This window comes from Poecilia latipinna, unplaced genomic scaffold (assembly GCF_001443285.1).
Source record: "Poecilia latipinna isolate Pla-1442-1.1 unplaced genomic scaffold, P_latipinna-1.0 Scaffold825, whole genome shotgun sequence".
Lineage (NCBI taxonomy): Eukaryota > Metazoa > Chordata > Actinopteri > Cyprinodontiformes > Poeciliidae > Poecilia > Poecilia latipinna.
The window spans coordinates 148,290-165,906 of record NW_015113441.1 but is presented as its reverse complement, the minus strand read 5'-3'; the positions used below and the strand labels follow the sequence as shown (position 1 = coordinate 165,906).

General features: G+C 42.0%; 1 protein-coding gene across 6 annotated transcripts in view; it reads right to left on the bottom strand.

Annotated features, from left to right (window-relative positions):
• Nucleotides 1-17,617, bottom strand: part of celsr1a (cadherin EGF LAG seven-pass G-type receptor 1a) — an 86,529-nt gene that overhangs the window by 42,047 nt on the left and 26,865 nt on the right. For all 6 annotated transcript variants that reach the window (XM_015047411.1, XM_015047409.1, XM_015047413.1 and 3 more), the window contains exons 2-3: nt 2,203-2,558; nt 1,832-2,120 (exon numbers count right to left, since the gene is read on the bottom strand). In XM_015047411.1, coding sequence (XP_014902897.1) covers nt 1,832-2,120; nt 2,203-2,558 — 645 coding nt within the window. The remainder of the gene's footprint in view (nt 1-1,831; nt 2,121-2,202; nt 2,559-17,617) is intronic.

The following is a 17,617-nucleotide window of genomic DNA, read 5'->3' as shown; positions in this document are numbered from 1 at the left end:
AAGTGCTTCTTTTTAACTCGTCTGTAAAAATGTTGTTTGCATCCTGGCATGACTCACTTCCCAGCTAAACAGATTGATTCAAGTGTGGGAATGATCAAATCTGTTATATGAGATTTCCTAACTTTCAGTCCTATCATGGGAAATTCCTCTTTAATGAACACACTAAGGTAGCATAGTTCAAAATCGGCAAACTGAGCCCAGCTTCCTGGTCCTATTAATTTAAATTCCTGACAGAAATATCCTCTGCTATATGTCTCCTGTGCGGTGTGTCCACCTGCCATCATCCAGACATGATCTCCCCACCCCGGGCGCATACAGACCCCCATCACATCACAGCTTGGAACCAGCTAATGGCCCTTCTATCCTCAACATAATCCTTTTTTCCGAAAGGGGAGAATTATAAGGATCCGTTTCCCCGTAATGTAGGAAACCCAAGGAGAACAGATCAACTCCCGCCCCTGCTGTCATCAGGCCCATAATGGGCCCTGATGGCCCCGACTATCCAGAGTTGAACTGTGACCTTCAAAGAGGGGACACTGAGATGTAGGAAAGGGAAATATGGAGGCTGAGTGGACAAGAAGGCATGGGAGAGGCAGGCGAAAAAGCCCTGTGAGTGACAAAGGCAGATATAATCAGGTAATTGCATCAGATATGAGGAAGAGAAAGAAGAGGGGGAGGCAGAGCATTGGAAGAGATGGACGAAGATGAGGCATGAGTACTATCGGAGGCCGCCACAGCTCTATTAGGGGGAGACAGCGGCGCGGAGAGGACCAGGTATCGAATGTACGAGAGGGAAGTACAGCAGGAAGATCACTGACACCAGGAAATATTTCACTAAGTGTTTCTAGTGGGAAGAATGGACCCGTCCAAGCCTTCCACAACTTCTGCCACATGAACTCTGGGTTGAGTCAGAATCAATCCCAGCAACCAGATGAATACTGGCTGGGATTCTTTTTATCACACCAGCCTTTAGCTTAAATATAACAAACATTAAAGTTCTCTTAGTGTGATCATTAAATGCAAACAGCAAATTTTAACCAAGTGCAGTTTCAGAATTTCTTCTAAAAAAGCTAAATTAAAAGCCAGTTGTGCACTGTTGGTGTTTACATGTAGAAAAATTAGACATAACAATAAGCACAAATTAACAATATTTAATCTGCTGCCAAGCTATGCAGATGCTCCATCTGTACCACAAAAGATTCATCACCTCATTAGGCCGAATGTTTAGAGTGACTCCAACTGATGGCAGCCTGACCTACTTTCTGATTAATTAAATTAATAATTATTTGACTCCCCGCCCCCTAAGTGCATTAAGCATTTGATGTAATGCATTACAAACTAAAACCAGACAATTTTATCTGTGGAAATCTCAAATTATGAGTCAAAAATAATGTTTTAAACCTTTATGGGAATTTATCAGAAAATATTTCCTTTCTTTTCATTTTCACTACTGACTGCTTTGACTTGTCATTAGTGTCAAATTAGAAGAAAAGAGTTTAAAAATCCTTCACTACCAAACTTGTGTGTCAGGGTTAAAGTAGTTTTGGTCCTTCGGCTAAACGTTATTTGATACAAGATCTTAGCATTCCACACACCTTTTGACAGTGATAAATCTTCTGTATTGGATGTGTGCAGGTGGCTATGCATTCAAGATTACAAAACATTGTTTTTCTTTTCTGCAGTGGGGTCAAACCCGTTTCAACATTTGCTCCAAAAACTAGTCAGAGCAGTTTGGCTGTGCTGCTGTACACATGTAAACCACTGTCAGGAGAGAAATTAACTGGATTAGCAGACGATTACACCAAGTTGGTAAATCCGAATCGTAGATTACCTGTGAAGTCTTCCAGGCACTCGCAGGTGTACCCGCCTTCTCGGCTGCGGCACCTTCCGTTGTTCTTGCACGGCCCCGAGTAGCAAAGGTCGATCTCGGTTTCGCAGTAGTCCCCGGTGAAGCCCACTGGGCAGCGGCACCGGAGCCCGTTGATGGGATGGATGGGCCGGAAAAGAACCGTGTTGGAGGCGATGAACGGCGGCGAGCTGTCGAACTTCAGCACCGAGACGCACTTCATGTAGTTCTCGCAGGGCTCCCGCAGACAGATGTTGTCATCGAACGGCAACACCTAGAGAGAGGACATCATCGGAGTTACGTCGACATCGTGCACCTCTTTTCTATTTTGCACCCAGCTTTCACTTGTGGGCTACCTCCTGAGAGGAAATCAGCCTCAGCAGCGTCCTGTTCAGGTAGATCTGCTCCTGGAGGTCCTCAGAGGGGAAGAACGTCCCTTTACCGGGCGTGCCTCCGGGCTGGAGCGCCGAAAAGGTGACGTTCAGGATGGAGCCCTGCACGTCGGTGTCGTTCTGGATGTTGAACACAAACACGGCCTCCCGCTTGGTGGACAGAACGGCCGCCACTCCTTCCAGGAAGAGGCTGAGGAGGGGAGACAGGAAGCGCTCCTGCGACATGTTCTCCAGGCGCACCGTGATGCTGTTGGTCAGCATGTCGTCGGTGATGATGGTGACGCGCAGCGTACACGTGGCTTTGACTGTATGGAGGCCATCTGGAAGAAACAGACATTGGGCGAGTTAGTGACAAGACTTTGACTTTTCAGATAATATCTAACTATCCTATGATAGTTAGATATTAGAGGATATCTCATCATTTTGTTAGGTTTTTTGTGCGTATATGGAGGATGCTGTGAAACAGAGTTGACCATCCCTCACCCGTTACCACACTCCAACAGTTTACCTGCAGTAAGAACAACTTTTGCTTTTATGTCACAGATAAACAGATTCAGATCAAGTTCCATCCATCCACTGTCTACATCAGTTTATCCTGACAGGGTCGCGGGGTCGTTGGGCGAGAAGTGGGGGTATAACCTGGACAGGTCGCCAATCCATCGCAGCTGGATCAAATTATTCATTTTAACTATAGAGTAATACTTTCTCTAGTGTTTGTTTTGTTTTCACGTTAGCCTAAAAGATTCATCCCCTGTGGGGAAAAACAACAGTCTCTACAGTCACTTTTTAAGTGTGATGAAGTTATGAGTCACCGCCAGCAGACATTCTAAAAACAGAGATCATAAACAAATCTGCTCCTGTAGCTGCAACAACAAAAGCTTTAGTGTGTGCGTTGTGAAGCGCTTCTTGTGTTGAGAAGAGTTACTGACATCAAATACTGGCAAAATCCAGCTATATATATAATTTGTTCTGCCAAAAAAAAAAAAAATCAATCAATCAATCAATCATAAGGCAGTTTTGAATACTTGCATTTGTGTCCTCAGTTAAAGTCATTGCAGCTGTTAAATTGTGGGTTTCTATATTTCTGCTACCATGATGCTCAATTGTTGATTGGTTCTGTCTGGTTCCACGCATGACAAGTTTGGTTTGTGGGTTAAAATCCCCCCCAGCGTTCCCAGTTTAATAGATAAAAACAATTATGTGCTGCTTGTTTTGAAAACCAACGAGCTCCGTTGGCCGACTGATGAGCCAAGAACAATAAACAGAGGGAATAAATATTTTTATTGGCCCCTGGCAGCTCAGCAGAGTATCAATATGCAAATGCTGCTTTAATAGGAAAACACATAAATGTGTCAGTCAAATCCTTCAAAATCAAAAATGTATTTTGAAATTTGTTCTCTTTCTGACTCCATATGATGTGGAAGGTGTATTTTTATTTTCCTTAAACATAAAATTCAATATAATAAAATTTTGGAAAATTGCTCTTTGTAAATAGGTGGGTCATTATTTGCCCTTCTGAAATGTTTATGGGGCTAAACAAGACTTGTCTAATGGATTTCACTTGTCCAAAAAAAACAAATCAATTATTGACAAGACCAAGTGAATTAAAAACTCTTCTATCTATTTTTTTCCACCCAATATATGTTTAACGTGTAGAAAAGAATGATGAAGATCAATTAACACAGTTCAGAATTAGCATAAAAAAGGATTGAGAAAAATCTGTTGACAGGACATTATTAGTCATGCAATCCACATTTGTGGCTCACAAAAATGGAAAATGCTAAAGGCAGAGTCAGTCTAGCAGTTTGTCACCGACAACATGAGGCGACCCAGTAGATGTGAGGAAAAACCTTTTCCTTGTCAAGAGAAACAAAAATGTAACTTTCACCTACAGCTAATAATTTGTGGGAAAAACTTTTATATTGCCCTACAAGTTACTTGAGCTACCATTTAATTTGGTCTATCACAAAAACTACAAATAAATACTACTATTGCAACGCATTTCCAAGTTCTGGTGCCTTTGGAGAGAGCGAGAAGGTTATACATTGGAGAGATCTCAGTCTGGGTGACATACAGCTGAGGACAGCTGGTGGGGCCAGATGAAACCCCACAGAGGGGGGATAATACTGTTGAAGCTACACTGTTAAAAGGGTCCGATTGCACGGCTTTGCAGTCATATATATGTGAAATGTGTGTGTGTGTGTGTGTGTGTGCGTGCGTGCGTGTGCGCGTGTGTGTGTGTGTGTGTGTGTGTGTGTGTGGTGGTGGCTGAGCTTTAAGGGTGAAAGGGTCGTGCTGATGCTCAACCACAGGTGCCCTGTCACTATTACAAATGACATCATTCCTCAAACCTAGTAAAAACTCGCTGGCGGCCAGACGCTCGGTCTGCAGAAGCCAAGTGTGGACAGGTCAGTCAATCAGCTCCGGCTAACAGCTAATTCATCCACAAGGTCAACTCTAATCGAATAACTCACATCAGCAAATGCCAGGAGGAGAACTAGTTACTACAAATAAGTAGAACCTTTATGACACATACTACCCCGATCACTCACCGAGACCGCGAAATTATCCAGCAGTCGTGATGGATTGAGTCGCTGTAATGTGGTGGAGTCTAGGTGCTCATTTAGCACAACGTGCTAACAGACAGACTACACCTGTCTCTTCCCAAAGCGTCTGGGACTGCTCCATTATCCCACTTGCCGCCAGAGATCCATCACCTGTCCCTCTTTAAGACACACTTCCTGCGTTGAGTCCATTACGCTGTATACACAGTCGTGATTAAGGAAATAACAGTCCGCCCCGATGGCTTGATCTTCCACACACACATAGGGGCGCATACCTGCTCAGTGCCAAGTCAAACATTAGACCAGCATCGTCACACTGCTGTGTAACAAAGTAGGTCCTGACACAATCTGCTACCAGCGTGCAGAAATCACAGAGCTCCGTACAACTGCCATTTACAGTTTAATTTGTATTTATACCCTCTGCTTCCGCAGCGAAACATTGAAAACTATCCGTGTCCCTCAAATAATGCTACTAATTTCCTTCCAAAGTGGGAGGGGAGATCGGCACCATTGAGGTGCAGTGATTATAGCCCTGGGAGCAGTAATGTAAGCCACCGAGGAACTGTGGGAACGCCAGTAAATGGAAGATACATGATAAAGATGCTGTAAAGAAGGAATTCATGAGGCAATATTTCGTCTTTCCAAAGCATCCCGACCAAGACTATTTATAGGAGCCCACCAGCTGCTAGCATCGCACACGTATGGAGAGGATGGGTTGGACACTGGAAAGGGTGCGACGGGAACATATGCCAGGATAAACAGAGTCCTGTGCGCTTTAAAATGCCATCATTACATACACACCGATGTCGTGGAGCAACAGTTGTGGGAACGGGATGTTAGCAAAAATAAATAAAAATTCTGAGAGCAAACTCTTGCTTGAGTTCATTTAATACGCATGTCTTCTTATCTTAGCTGACAAAAACTTGGATTGTTCTTCCCTTGCAATTTTTGGCAGTCGGTATTTTCCACCAAACCAGGTGGTGCAACAATTTACAATGGCAAAACATGACATGTCTACACAAAACCTTGTGCAGTACTACCACAAAGAGGACCATCTCTGTTCTACTCAACACTCTTTGGGTGTCTTAGAGGGTGAGGTCACCATGTAGTTGGGTGGCCCCAGAGTCCGAAAAGTAGCACAACATAATCTGTATGCGACACAGACATGAGATAACGAAACAATGGACAACATGGAAGCTATGTTGAACATTTTGCTCCGACTTTGGTTTTTTGTCAGTCTCAGTCGCTGGCAGGTCAGATTGTAAGAGAGCCATTCTTGTGAAGTAACCAGTGACTCCACTTCCTAGCCAGTCAATAGTCTTCTGATGTTTTCAGCCCAACTCTCTGCTTGGAACCCCAGTGAAGTTGGTTAAAAAAAAAAAAGGGACTGGAATCACTTAGCTGATACTGATGGGCGACGGTGTAACCGTGCATAGTGGAGTCAAGAGGCACTGAGAAGGTGTTTGATGAAGCTGCTTTGTGAACAACTTCAGCCAGATCTTGGTGTGCATTCTAGTACTAAGAATTTGGTTTTAACTTGGCACTAAACATTTATTTTGACCATCAGACCATCTACCTGAATTTTTCTTTACCGTTGCAGAGTCACCATCCAATATTTTGGATGGGCTTTATATGCTCAGTTAGCACACCAAACAAAGCAATGCCATATCATCTCGACAACACTCTTCAGTGTGGATGCCTTTACTGTATGAAGAAAACTCAAATGTATATGTTGTCAGAATTAGTGAGGTGTTCAAGTCAAAGGAAGCTGCACGGTTAGAATGACGCTGCCTCTACTACACCTAATATAAAATAGCTTGACTCGTCATGTCATCAAGGGGAAAAGTAAATGTGCTTTGAACACTTTTTTACATATTAAAGTTCTTAAAGAGAAAAGTCAGTTTCAAACAAAATCGTACAAAATCTTGAGAAAACGTTTTGGAAAAACCTGAACTAACCCATGTACTGTTTTAGTGGTGTACTAATGTGGCTTCAAACTGGTTTTACAAGTGTAGAAAAACAAAGTCAGGTCTTTGCTGTGTTTATTATGAACTAGCCTTGGCTTAGGCCATGTAGGAGTCTCCACTACAACTGGTGAGGGAGACACAGGTGATCAGAGCAATGTAAGACAAATCACACCAGTGACACATTTGTGTCTATGTGTAAGGACAAATGACCAGGCACTTAGGAACACACATGCAGACACACACAGGGGGAAAAAAAAGCTGCTAAATGTCAAGTGTCAGTGTGCCTCTCTAAACACATAGATCTGGCTTTACCGCAAAACCACACACGGATTCTACACATGGCTTGAGCTCGTCACGTCCAACAGGGTGTCGACACACGCTGTTGCCAGCTGTCACCGTCCCTGACAAGCACACAGGGATTTCAGAAACCCACAAGTATGTAAAAAAAAAAAAAAACATACACACACACACAAAGAGAGTGTGTGCGCATTGAAGGAGAGTGGATAGAGTTGTCAAATAGTCACATGAAGGCCACTATCAGGGCAACAGAAAGTGATAGTTAGAGTTGGGTTTATGTTACAGGACATTTTGAGGCGGATAACCGAAGGGGTGCAGCCATTTTCTACTCTGGTGGCCGAACCCCTCCCCTCCCCAACTCCTTGGTGTAAAAGCTAACAGGGGTGTTTAGTCAGCTAGTTAGCGGCAGGGTTAATAAAACAACAGAGGACCAACAGCACATTTGTAACCCTGACAGTTGCTGCAGAGAAACAGCAAGACCACCACAAATTCCCCAATCAGCACTAAGAGTACTGATACCCTTAAAGTGTGGCATTAACCGTGGAGGCCTAATAGAAAGCAGCAGGAGGGATGGCTATTCTTATTTATATATTTTTCTGCCCGGCAACACTTTTAAAACATTGCTAAACATTTTACAGTAAAGCATCCAATAAAAAGTGAGCTCAGGTGCTTTAAAATTCCCAGAGAGCGCTCCAGGAAACCCTCCCTCTATTCAACGCCCCCTCATCCTTCCTCTTCAGAAAAAAATAGCTTTTAAATATGTGACACAAGACAAAGTCTGAAACCCGAGTTCCTTTCAGCAGAATTTAATCTGAAAGCTCTGGTTCAGTTGGACGGACCCGAACATGTTCAGGACAAAGAAACACCAGGGATTCAACTCTTTAGACTCTGTAAGATGGCAGAATTTCCTTTTGTTGTTTAATAATTGCCAAAAAAAAAAAAAAAAGGAAACCCCCCCTTAATTTTTACCACCCCTGGTAAAGATTTACATAGATTTAGGTTTGAAATAAATTGAGACCCCAAGATGCCACTATCTACCTGATATATATAAACTTTTCAGGTTTATATATCTGGAAAACAGGAAGTCATCGATCACTGATTAAATTAAAAACAAACCAAACAGATATAAAAAAGTAAAAAGAATTTCATTCATACTTAACTTTTTCTTTCCACGAGGAAATAAAACCTTGTTTCTACATTTTGCTACTTTGTACCATTGCTACTCTATGGTGGACACTAACTGTCAACTGTCTCCACCAGATGCCACGAATCTCTTTTTGCTACTCCTATCATCTTTTTATTTCTTTGTAACCATGTGCTGTTTCAACATTTTCATTTTTAACAAAGAAAATAGTTTCAGTAACCAGAATTGTTTTGTGTGTGTGACTGACAAAATGCCATCATCAGATCGTGTGTCAGCAGGCTGCAGAAGCACCGACAGACATCCTGTTTGCCCAATGCAGAGGGAAACCGACAGGAAAAAAGTAAGAGAGAAAGAGAGACAGCAACTCAATCAAAGTATCATTAATCAAAAGACATACAGCCAGCTTTGGAAAATACTAAAAGACAGGAAATGGAATGAGAGGGAGATCTGTCTCTGCAAAACTTGAGGGTTAAAATGGAAACAATAAAAAAAAAAAAAATGCACAGGAAAATAAAACTTTAGGTAGTTGAGAGGTGATGGCTAGAAATTCACAAAATGTTGTGAAATAAAAAAAAAATGAATAAAAAGCAAGTGCTACAGGTAAGAAAAAGCATTATCTCCCTTCCTACGGAGTTATGCTTTTAAGGTAGCAGCTTCCACTTTTTCAGAGTACTTTTTAATGTCTCTGTGAGTTAGATACATAGACTAAAACCAATCAATTAATTAGATACTATCTATTATTTCCTGGCAATATGTTATTAATGCTGACAGGAAATAATAAAAGTTTAAAATTCTCCAGCTTTTAGCCTAAAGCTAACAGGTTGTGCTAATTGTTTTTCTTTTGTTACATAAACATAATTTTACACAATGGAAAAGAAATGTATAAAGTTTGTTTGCATGCGTTTAAATCAGTGCCCCTTTTCTAACCAAATCCCACTTCCCAGTTTTATACTCAAGTGAAAGTTGACCAATTAAAAATCAATAAATTTCACATAATTAAAAACAACAAATAAAAAAGTGAAAACTTTGCTAATTTCCAACTGCCACTATGACAATATACCAAGATCTTGGAAGAACCAAATAAACTAGATTCCAGTGTGTTGTGTCTCCTAGACCACACCTTTAATCAAATTAAAGCTATATCATGTTTTATTAACCATCACCGAGTCCCTAGCAACCTTCGCGCCACAATTAATTATCAGTTAATTAAGCTAATTGTATGAAAAACTGCAACACTTTAATCATATCTACAGTCACCTTGATGTTGTGACGGAGCATCTTATGGCTGTGCTTTAGCAAAATGACAACGTCCCGCTCAACAAGCGCTTGAAAACAAAACTGCTGAAATTGACCTTGGGCTAATAATCCCTCTGAATGAGGTAAGTTCCAGGAAAGAAAATTCCCTCTCAAACACGACTGCTTCATATTTGTCATGAATATGAGTCACTTGTTAGGCCGTAATCATTACTCCTCAGAGGCTCCTAACGCAAACATGAGCTAACTGAGTGTAGATGATTAACCACAGGAATGTTGGAGGCAGCAGGTGAACAGACGCAGAAACGAACGGTGTATTACTTCAAAGACAGGAAGCTTTGAGACCAGGCTCCTACTGTACTTCACTCCAATGCATTAAAAACAACTTTTTGGCATCAAAAGACCAAAGTCTCATCAATCCGTCCACACCTGCATGAGTACAGTCACATCTGAAGGCTGCTCTGTTCTTCAGCACCAAGCGAACCCTCAACAGGCATTAGGAGTCTTGACAAGAGAACAAGTCACTTGCATGCTCATGCATTTCTATATATATAGATAGATATATGTGTGTGCGTGTGTGCATGAGTGTGAGTGCATCTGGAAGCATTTAGTGAAAGCTCTCTCTCATCTCTCTCCATGAGCGGTCGGTCATATATTTTTTGCAGGTATGCCTCTCTCTCTCTGACGGATCAAAGTGTTTAGGAAAGGGAGCAAGCTTTTAACGCTCAATCAGACACTTGGAAAGAAATCTAAAAGACACGCAGGAAGTCAGATGATGGTGAAATCTTAGAAATGGGGACCAAAGCCCCAGACCGACGAACAGAGGAAGGCAGCAAAGTATACGGAGTAGGCAAATGGCAATAAATAGGAGGGAGAAACTTGGCGAGATTTCTTTAAAGTTGGTGTGAGACAAAAAGGCAAACCGTCAGACGTTCCAAAATAAAGCAACAGTCTAAGGAAACAGGATAGAAATACTCGACATGGTTTAAAGGCAATAATAGAAGACTTTGATAATTGCAGTTGTTACTGGGTGATTTCTCTACAACACCTGCAGGCTGTCAGAATGAGCCTAATGGGTCTTTCCCCCCTGCCAACCCCTATTTCTTCCTCCACTCTCTTGTAGTAATCGCAGTAGTAGGATTAGCCCTTTCTTTTCCACGTTCCTTATAAGCTTTCATAAATTAAAAACTCAAAACAGGCGACACAATGGACCCCTTTCTCTTCTGGACTCAGCCGGGGAGCGGGTAAGGCCCAGGAGTTGGGTCAGTGGATAGAGGGCCGGCTGACAGGGGGGTAACATCCGAACCACAGCCGGAGAACAGGTGGTAACACACCGAGACAAACCGCCTGAACCAGAATCAGTCGCTCAATCAGTTCAGAGGAGAGAAAACAGGTGGGCTGACAGGCTTACGGATGATGAGTCAAGCAGGAGCAAAGGACTAAAACTCCGGGTTTGAAAAGCAGAAAATCTGTTCATACATATCATGCTATAGAAACAGCTTCACATCAGTATTCAAACAAGCAACCCTCATTTGGCCTAATCTAACCGAATCAGCTGATTTCTTAAAGGTGACAACACTTTTCTCTAAGTTTTCAAGGGTTATCACGATACAAGTAGCGTTGTCCAGAATAAGCCTCAGGCTACCACCTCTGATAAATTATCTCTCCTATCTACAACCGTTTCTGGATGTGTTTCAATTGCACTCCAATTTGCTGATTTAGGGCTGTGTTGTCATCTCTGTGTACAACTTCCTTACACTCTTTATAGCAAAGTATAGAGTGGGTCAGAAATTTGCAAACAAGCAAATGATCAGTTTGACATCTGCTTGGAATCCCTGTCTGATTTGAGGACCAAGCTGTGTTCAACTTTCAAACACTTGACAAAAAAAATGTCCACGTCAGAAAAAAGCAAGAACCCTTGTGAAGATGTTGAGGAACATCCCAACAACCACTAGACTACGATAAACTTGAATAACTTACTACTTCAAAGTCAACATCCCAAGGTTTGACTGCAATGTGCAGCAGCCCTACATGAACAAGAAAAAAAGTTTTACAATCAGATGATCATGAGCCTTTTGGTGCACAATGATAAGAAAAGTGGGTAGGCTTTCTAACTGTAGTAGTCTGAAAGTCTTATTCTTACAAGATAAAGAGTCGGTGGGTTGCATTCGTTTGCAAAACTGCTCAAAACTTTGCCCGGGTCTTCCTGCCTCTGATTGCATGAATTAATAGACAGGCATTCCCCCAGAAAATCTGCTAAGACCGGTGGTAGGGGAGTCCACTAGCGGTCCATGGTGTTTTTGGGTTGAAAAAATATACAACATATTCAAACAACTGCATACCATATCCCACATCCTGTAGACCAGCTTCTTTATTGATCAGCTAAACGACCGGGTCGCACTTTGACGTGACTTAAGGAGTTCTGACGCCTGTATCATCGCTGCATCAACGTCTTAGCTTAAAACACAAAGGACTTTCATACAGCCTTCCACCTCTGCCCTTAGTGGACGTACTTAAGCAGAGCGCTGAGGGGCATCGGGTGCCAAGCCAAGAACCGCCCCAGCTTGAGTATCTATGTCCCATTTAGGATCCCTGGGAGAGAGTGGTGAGAAGAATAGAAGCACTGTTTGTGATAAGACAACACTAAACCAAACCCTGCACGAGGAGACCAGACCAGACAACGAGAAATGGCAGCAGTGAACACCTGGCTTATTTTAGTGCCCGAAGGTTGACTGGTGTCAGTGGCCTGTTTAGTTCGCCGCCTGGTAAAACTACAGCCAAAAAGAGGAGTAGAATTTTGGAGACTTTGATCAATTCTGCTGCTAACACTGACATTTGGATGGCATCAGCTGAGTGGGTGTAAACTAGATTAGGGTTTTGATGAAAACCTAGAGGCTGAAGGAGTTTAAGAAGAAAATGTGGAGAATGGGGGAGAAAAAATGGAAGTCTCTGAGAAAAACAAATTAAGTCTGTTTAAAACACTCATGGAAACACTCTCTGTATTCTAAAGTAATCAGGCGTCATGCGGTGTTTGTCTTGCCTGCCTCATGCAAACTCAATTGGAAGATTTCAGAGTGCAGCAGCGACAACACAGAATTAGAGAGACACTTTAAGCTCTGTTAGTGCAGAACCCAGCCGTCTCAGTCTGAACTCTGTCTTGAAGCGTCCCTTTCTCACGTCTGTCTGCCTTTCCCTTGAGCCAACTAATAAAATTAAAGCCTCCACATCCCCTTATTAAAGGTTCAGAGTTCACAGCTTCCAGGTGTCATCTGGCTCTGTTTTCACAAAATAATACCGTGCCAGAAAAGAGAGAGAGAGAGAAAAAAAGGGCTTTATTCTGTTCAGACAGACGACAGAAGAGCTACATAAAGTATCAGTGAATTGCTTCTCTGGTCTTGCATTTCACAACACGAGTCACTATTTTTGCAAAATAATTTCGCGTATTTCAGAGTCCAAGAGGTAAACTGAAGTAGTTTTTTTTTTTGTACAGATTAATTAAAATGACCAAAAAGCTGAGTGAGAGACCACCGCGTCACACTTCACCCACAAGTTCCGACCTGCAAACTGCAAATTACCACCAGTTCTCGACATCATGTAAAAACTATAATGAGCATCATTACAGCTGGAATGAGCTGGAAGATGAGAAGAAAACTATGTGTCCCGTGGTCAAAAGTTCATGTTACAAATTTCGCTCTCTGTGAATATCTTCAATACGTCTTTTTTTTTTTTTCTTTTTTGCCACTGTCTTAAAAAAACACACACACCAAACTGGAATAAATGCAATCCAAGTCACCAAATCACACCTATAAAAGTAATAGCACAACAGGTACGGTTAATTCAGCAATTTTTAGAGGAAAAACCGAAGCCAGAAGCAGCTGCTGGTGAATCATGTAGGGAGGAAACCTTTCGTCAGAATGAACAAGGAAGCCTTGAGGGAAAATAAATGGAGCAAAACAAAGGATTCCTACAACTTTAAAGGTTCAAGATTTTATCAGACTGAACTTTCCAGAAGATTTAGAACCTATTACTTCATTTTAAAATAAAAACACACAGGATTGCTAGAAATTTATAGCAGAACATTTTATGACGAGGTGGGCTTAAAAGCAGGGATGAAAGTTAGATTCCCAAGAAAGAAGGAGACAAGGAGGGAAAAGGCAGGAGGACAGGAAAATGAACACAAGGGTGGAAGATACCAAGGAGATAAAGAAGTAAGGGCACAAGGAAGAAATGAGGAAGGATGCAGGATAGAAGGATGGAAGGACACAAGGAAGAGTGAAAGGAAAATGACTTTTCGACAGAGGGATAGGCAATAAAGTCCAAGGAAATAAATATTGTTCCATCCTAAAAAAGTCACAATGGAATAGTTTAGAGCAAAACACTTGAATGCGTTTGAGCGGCCCATTCAAAGTCCACACCTAAATCAAGTCGAAAATCTACGGCAAGACCTGAAAATGAAAATTTACAGAAGTTTCCCATTCAATCTGACTGATCTTAAAAATGCTGCATAATATAGCTCAAGATTGCTGCGTTAATCCAAAAAATATCCATAGTAAGAACACTGTCAGACATCTTCCTTTGACTTTGCATCTGCTTATCGCATAACACTGAAATGAAATGCAATCATAGTTTTTTTTTTGTTTTTTGTTACAAACCAACTAACCATAGAAAAAATTCAAGGGGAGTGAATACTTTTGCAAGGCACCAAATCGGCTTCTACTTGTGGTGCGGTAGATTGGTCGCAGAATTAGCTCACTCTTAAGTCCTTATTTAACCAATTGCAGAGAGGTGAAGAGTCAAAAAGGCCTTTCTCCATTTTGTAAAGAGGAATCACTCAACTTTAACCAAGAATGCCCACACACACACACACACACACACACACACACACACACACACACACACACATTCTTCCACTGACAGCTGGCCGTGCTCTCCACTCTGGATATCCCTAACAGGACACAAGCACCAACATATTACTGCGACCACACAAACAAACCCAGTTCTAACACTAATTTGCACATACACTTAAAACACAGACCCCTTCTTACATGCCGGTATGCGCACAATGCCTCTCTTTTTCCCTGTACTATCAAACCATCGATCCCACTTGATAAGCTAACTGGACAAATAGTTGCTTTAGAGGAGGGGGGAGTGCACAGCGATCAAAAGAATCCTCGCAGGTTGGTCCACACCGCTCTCTTAAGAGCTACCCAGCCATGAATGGCCTAATCGGGCCCAAGTATCCATTACACCGATACCAGATCTTTCTCCCGGCCTCCATCGCTGGTCGGCGACTTCACGTGCATCTGCACTCTGTTTCTGCATTCTTGTGCTTACAACGTAATTCAGGTGAGCTTCATTCCAGCGGCTATAGCCCGTCAAGCTATGCCCAAAAAAAATCAAACCAAGAAAGAAAGTTTAATCCTTCACCCAGAATTAGGAAAATGTAAAGAAATATATACTTCTCTGTAGAAGTTTTCACTTTGTAAACACCTCACTTTCCTATTCTTCTGTTGCTGCTTCATACCAGCCTGTTCCCCTCAAAGGAGGTGTCGGGTTACACTTATTGTTGGTGCTGGTTACTGATAAATAGGGTGCCTAGTTACCATCTGACGCACGATTGGCTCCTTTTGACAAAGCAGAGACGAAATAAAAGTGAGGCGGGGAGAATGGGGGGAGGTAGAGGTGGTTACGAGGCTGGGGGAGGAGGTTGCCCAGGGAAACCATGAGGCTTGTGTCAATTTAGGGCAAATCTTTCAAGGATTGGTGTTTGGATCTCTGTGTGTGCTAGCAAGTTTTAGCAGGGCTCCAAAGGACAAAGCTTGGGAGACTCGGTCCCGTCACACATACCCAGACGCGGTATGAGACGGGGCACCCATCGACATCTGCTCAGCGCCTGCTGTGTTGCCCCAACCTGCTACCACCCCTGCTGAGTTTTTCAGTGGCCCTCTGCCAGGGTCCGCCCACTCCCAAAGACACAGCTTGTCCAAACAGATGATGTCACCAACAAGTCTGCCACTTGAACGGCCTCCTCTAATAGAAATCTGCGCACAGAACCATCTTCTTAATAGTGGGTCACATTCTTGGAGCGGATTCCACGCCAGGGACAAAATCTTGTTTTGCGTTTGCGAAGATGTCCAACATCATCCTCACTACAATGTAAAGGAGCTGTTTAAGTTTTCAGGTATATCTTGTCAAAGTTATGTAAAAAAAAAAAAGTTCCAACTTTTTCCAAAAATTTGTGGAGTCTTGGTATGATGAATGAATCATTTATCAGGAGGGCATAGAGATACATTCAGTTTATGAGATGAGATGAAACATGCTTTTGGTTTTTTGAGACTATATGGCATTTTTAGGAAAAGTAAAATCAAAGTTCCTTAAAACCCAAACTGTTTTTTTTTTTTTTTGGCACTGTTAATTCAACTGGTCCACAAGGTTTTACTTGAATTAGGCAAAACCTAAGTTCAGCATGTAGAAACTGCTAACTGCTTTTGTACTCGCTGCTAAAAGCAATACCAATCAATAACAACATACTTCTTCTTTTGTCTTTTAATTTGGGCAGTCCTGTTTTCTCCACTCTAAGGGGAATCAGTCATGCCCTCTCTTTTTCTGGTTAACCACATCCCCTGCAATTGGCACGTCTGCTTTTAACAAGTGCTGAAAGAATAACTCCCTTTCCACCACTGACAACCAATGAAGACAAGCACAAGCAAATCAAACACAAACGTATGAAGTGCCTTTTCTTTTTCCCAAAGCCGACTGCTGTAATTGTTGGTTTTCATTCCCAATTAGCCACGGCAAAGCTCCTTCGCCTGCTTCACCTTCTCTGATCCTGTCGAGTATGTGGAGCCTGAAGGCTTGCTTTCAGTCCCGCTGTCAACTTCAGGAAGTCAACAGAAACACTATAAATTGTTAATGGATTAGATGGATCTGTTCGGGTGTCGAAGGAAGAGTGACGGCTAGCAATTATACGAAGGCAGCATTGCAAACTGTGAGCCGTCTTGCTGCATTTACTTAATAGCACGAGTTGTACATCAAATATATTTTGACGCTTTGATGCCACATCTGGTTTTGTAGTATTTGTATAAATGCAATATGCATTGTGGTTTTCAACTAGAGTGGCTTAATCCACCAATTTCTACAGAAAGAGTTGCACATCAACAACAGCAGCTTGTTCAATTATGGATTAAGCTCAAAGTGCTTTGGAAAGCCTGCTGCAAAAAACAAAAGCAAGTTGAAAACCTTGCTACACAAGCATCCTAGTGTGCATGTTTGATTCATTATGTGCATACACTCCCAAATGTTTGGCTATTTGCGTCGGATAACGAACGAGATTGACATATGTGGCATATCAGCTGTTCCAAGGCTGCTGGTCAGTTGGTCTCCGAGCTCAACATTTGCTCAATCAATGACAGTCCGCTCAGTATGTTAGCAAGTGGTAAAGCGCCAACATACACTGATTCATTCAAGGATTTAATCTGATAATTGACCAGTGAGAAAACAGGCGAGATATCTTTCCAAATGTTATTATTAAGGCAGATTATAGTAATGACACGGCCTGGTAAAGCCGTGTCTCTATTGTGCTATTTTTGGAAAACATGAGTTGAAAGGCAGAAGTGGATTTGCTGATGTGCCTTGTATCTCCGTCCTTTTTTCTCATTTTTCCTTTTTTATGGCTGAATCACAAACACTGACCTTACCTCAGGCTGGTGAGGTCTGCATTACTTTAGATGTTGTTCTGGGTTATTTAATGACATCCTAGAGGAGCCATTGATGTTCTCTTGGAGTTATTTTGGCAGGTCACCCACTCCTGAACAGGTCCACCACTGTTACATGTTTTCTTCACTTGTGGCTACTAGCTCTATCTGTGGTTCAGAGATGCCGTAGCCTTAGAAATGGCTTTATAACCCTTTGAAGATTGATAGATATCAACAGCTTTGCTTCTCATTTGTTCTCAAAATTCCTTATGCAGGAAATTTGAGTTCGGGGTGCAAGGGGGTCTTGGAGATCTTTGCAGTGGCTAAGGAAATTGGTCCAAAAATGTGGCTAATCACAATTAAATTTCAACAGTTATATCCGTTATTATTAATTTAACATAGAGACATGTTGTATTGGATGTCTTTTCCTCTTAATGTGTGAAATCATCATTGAAACAC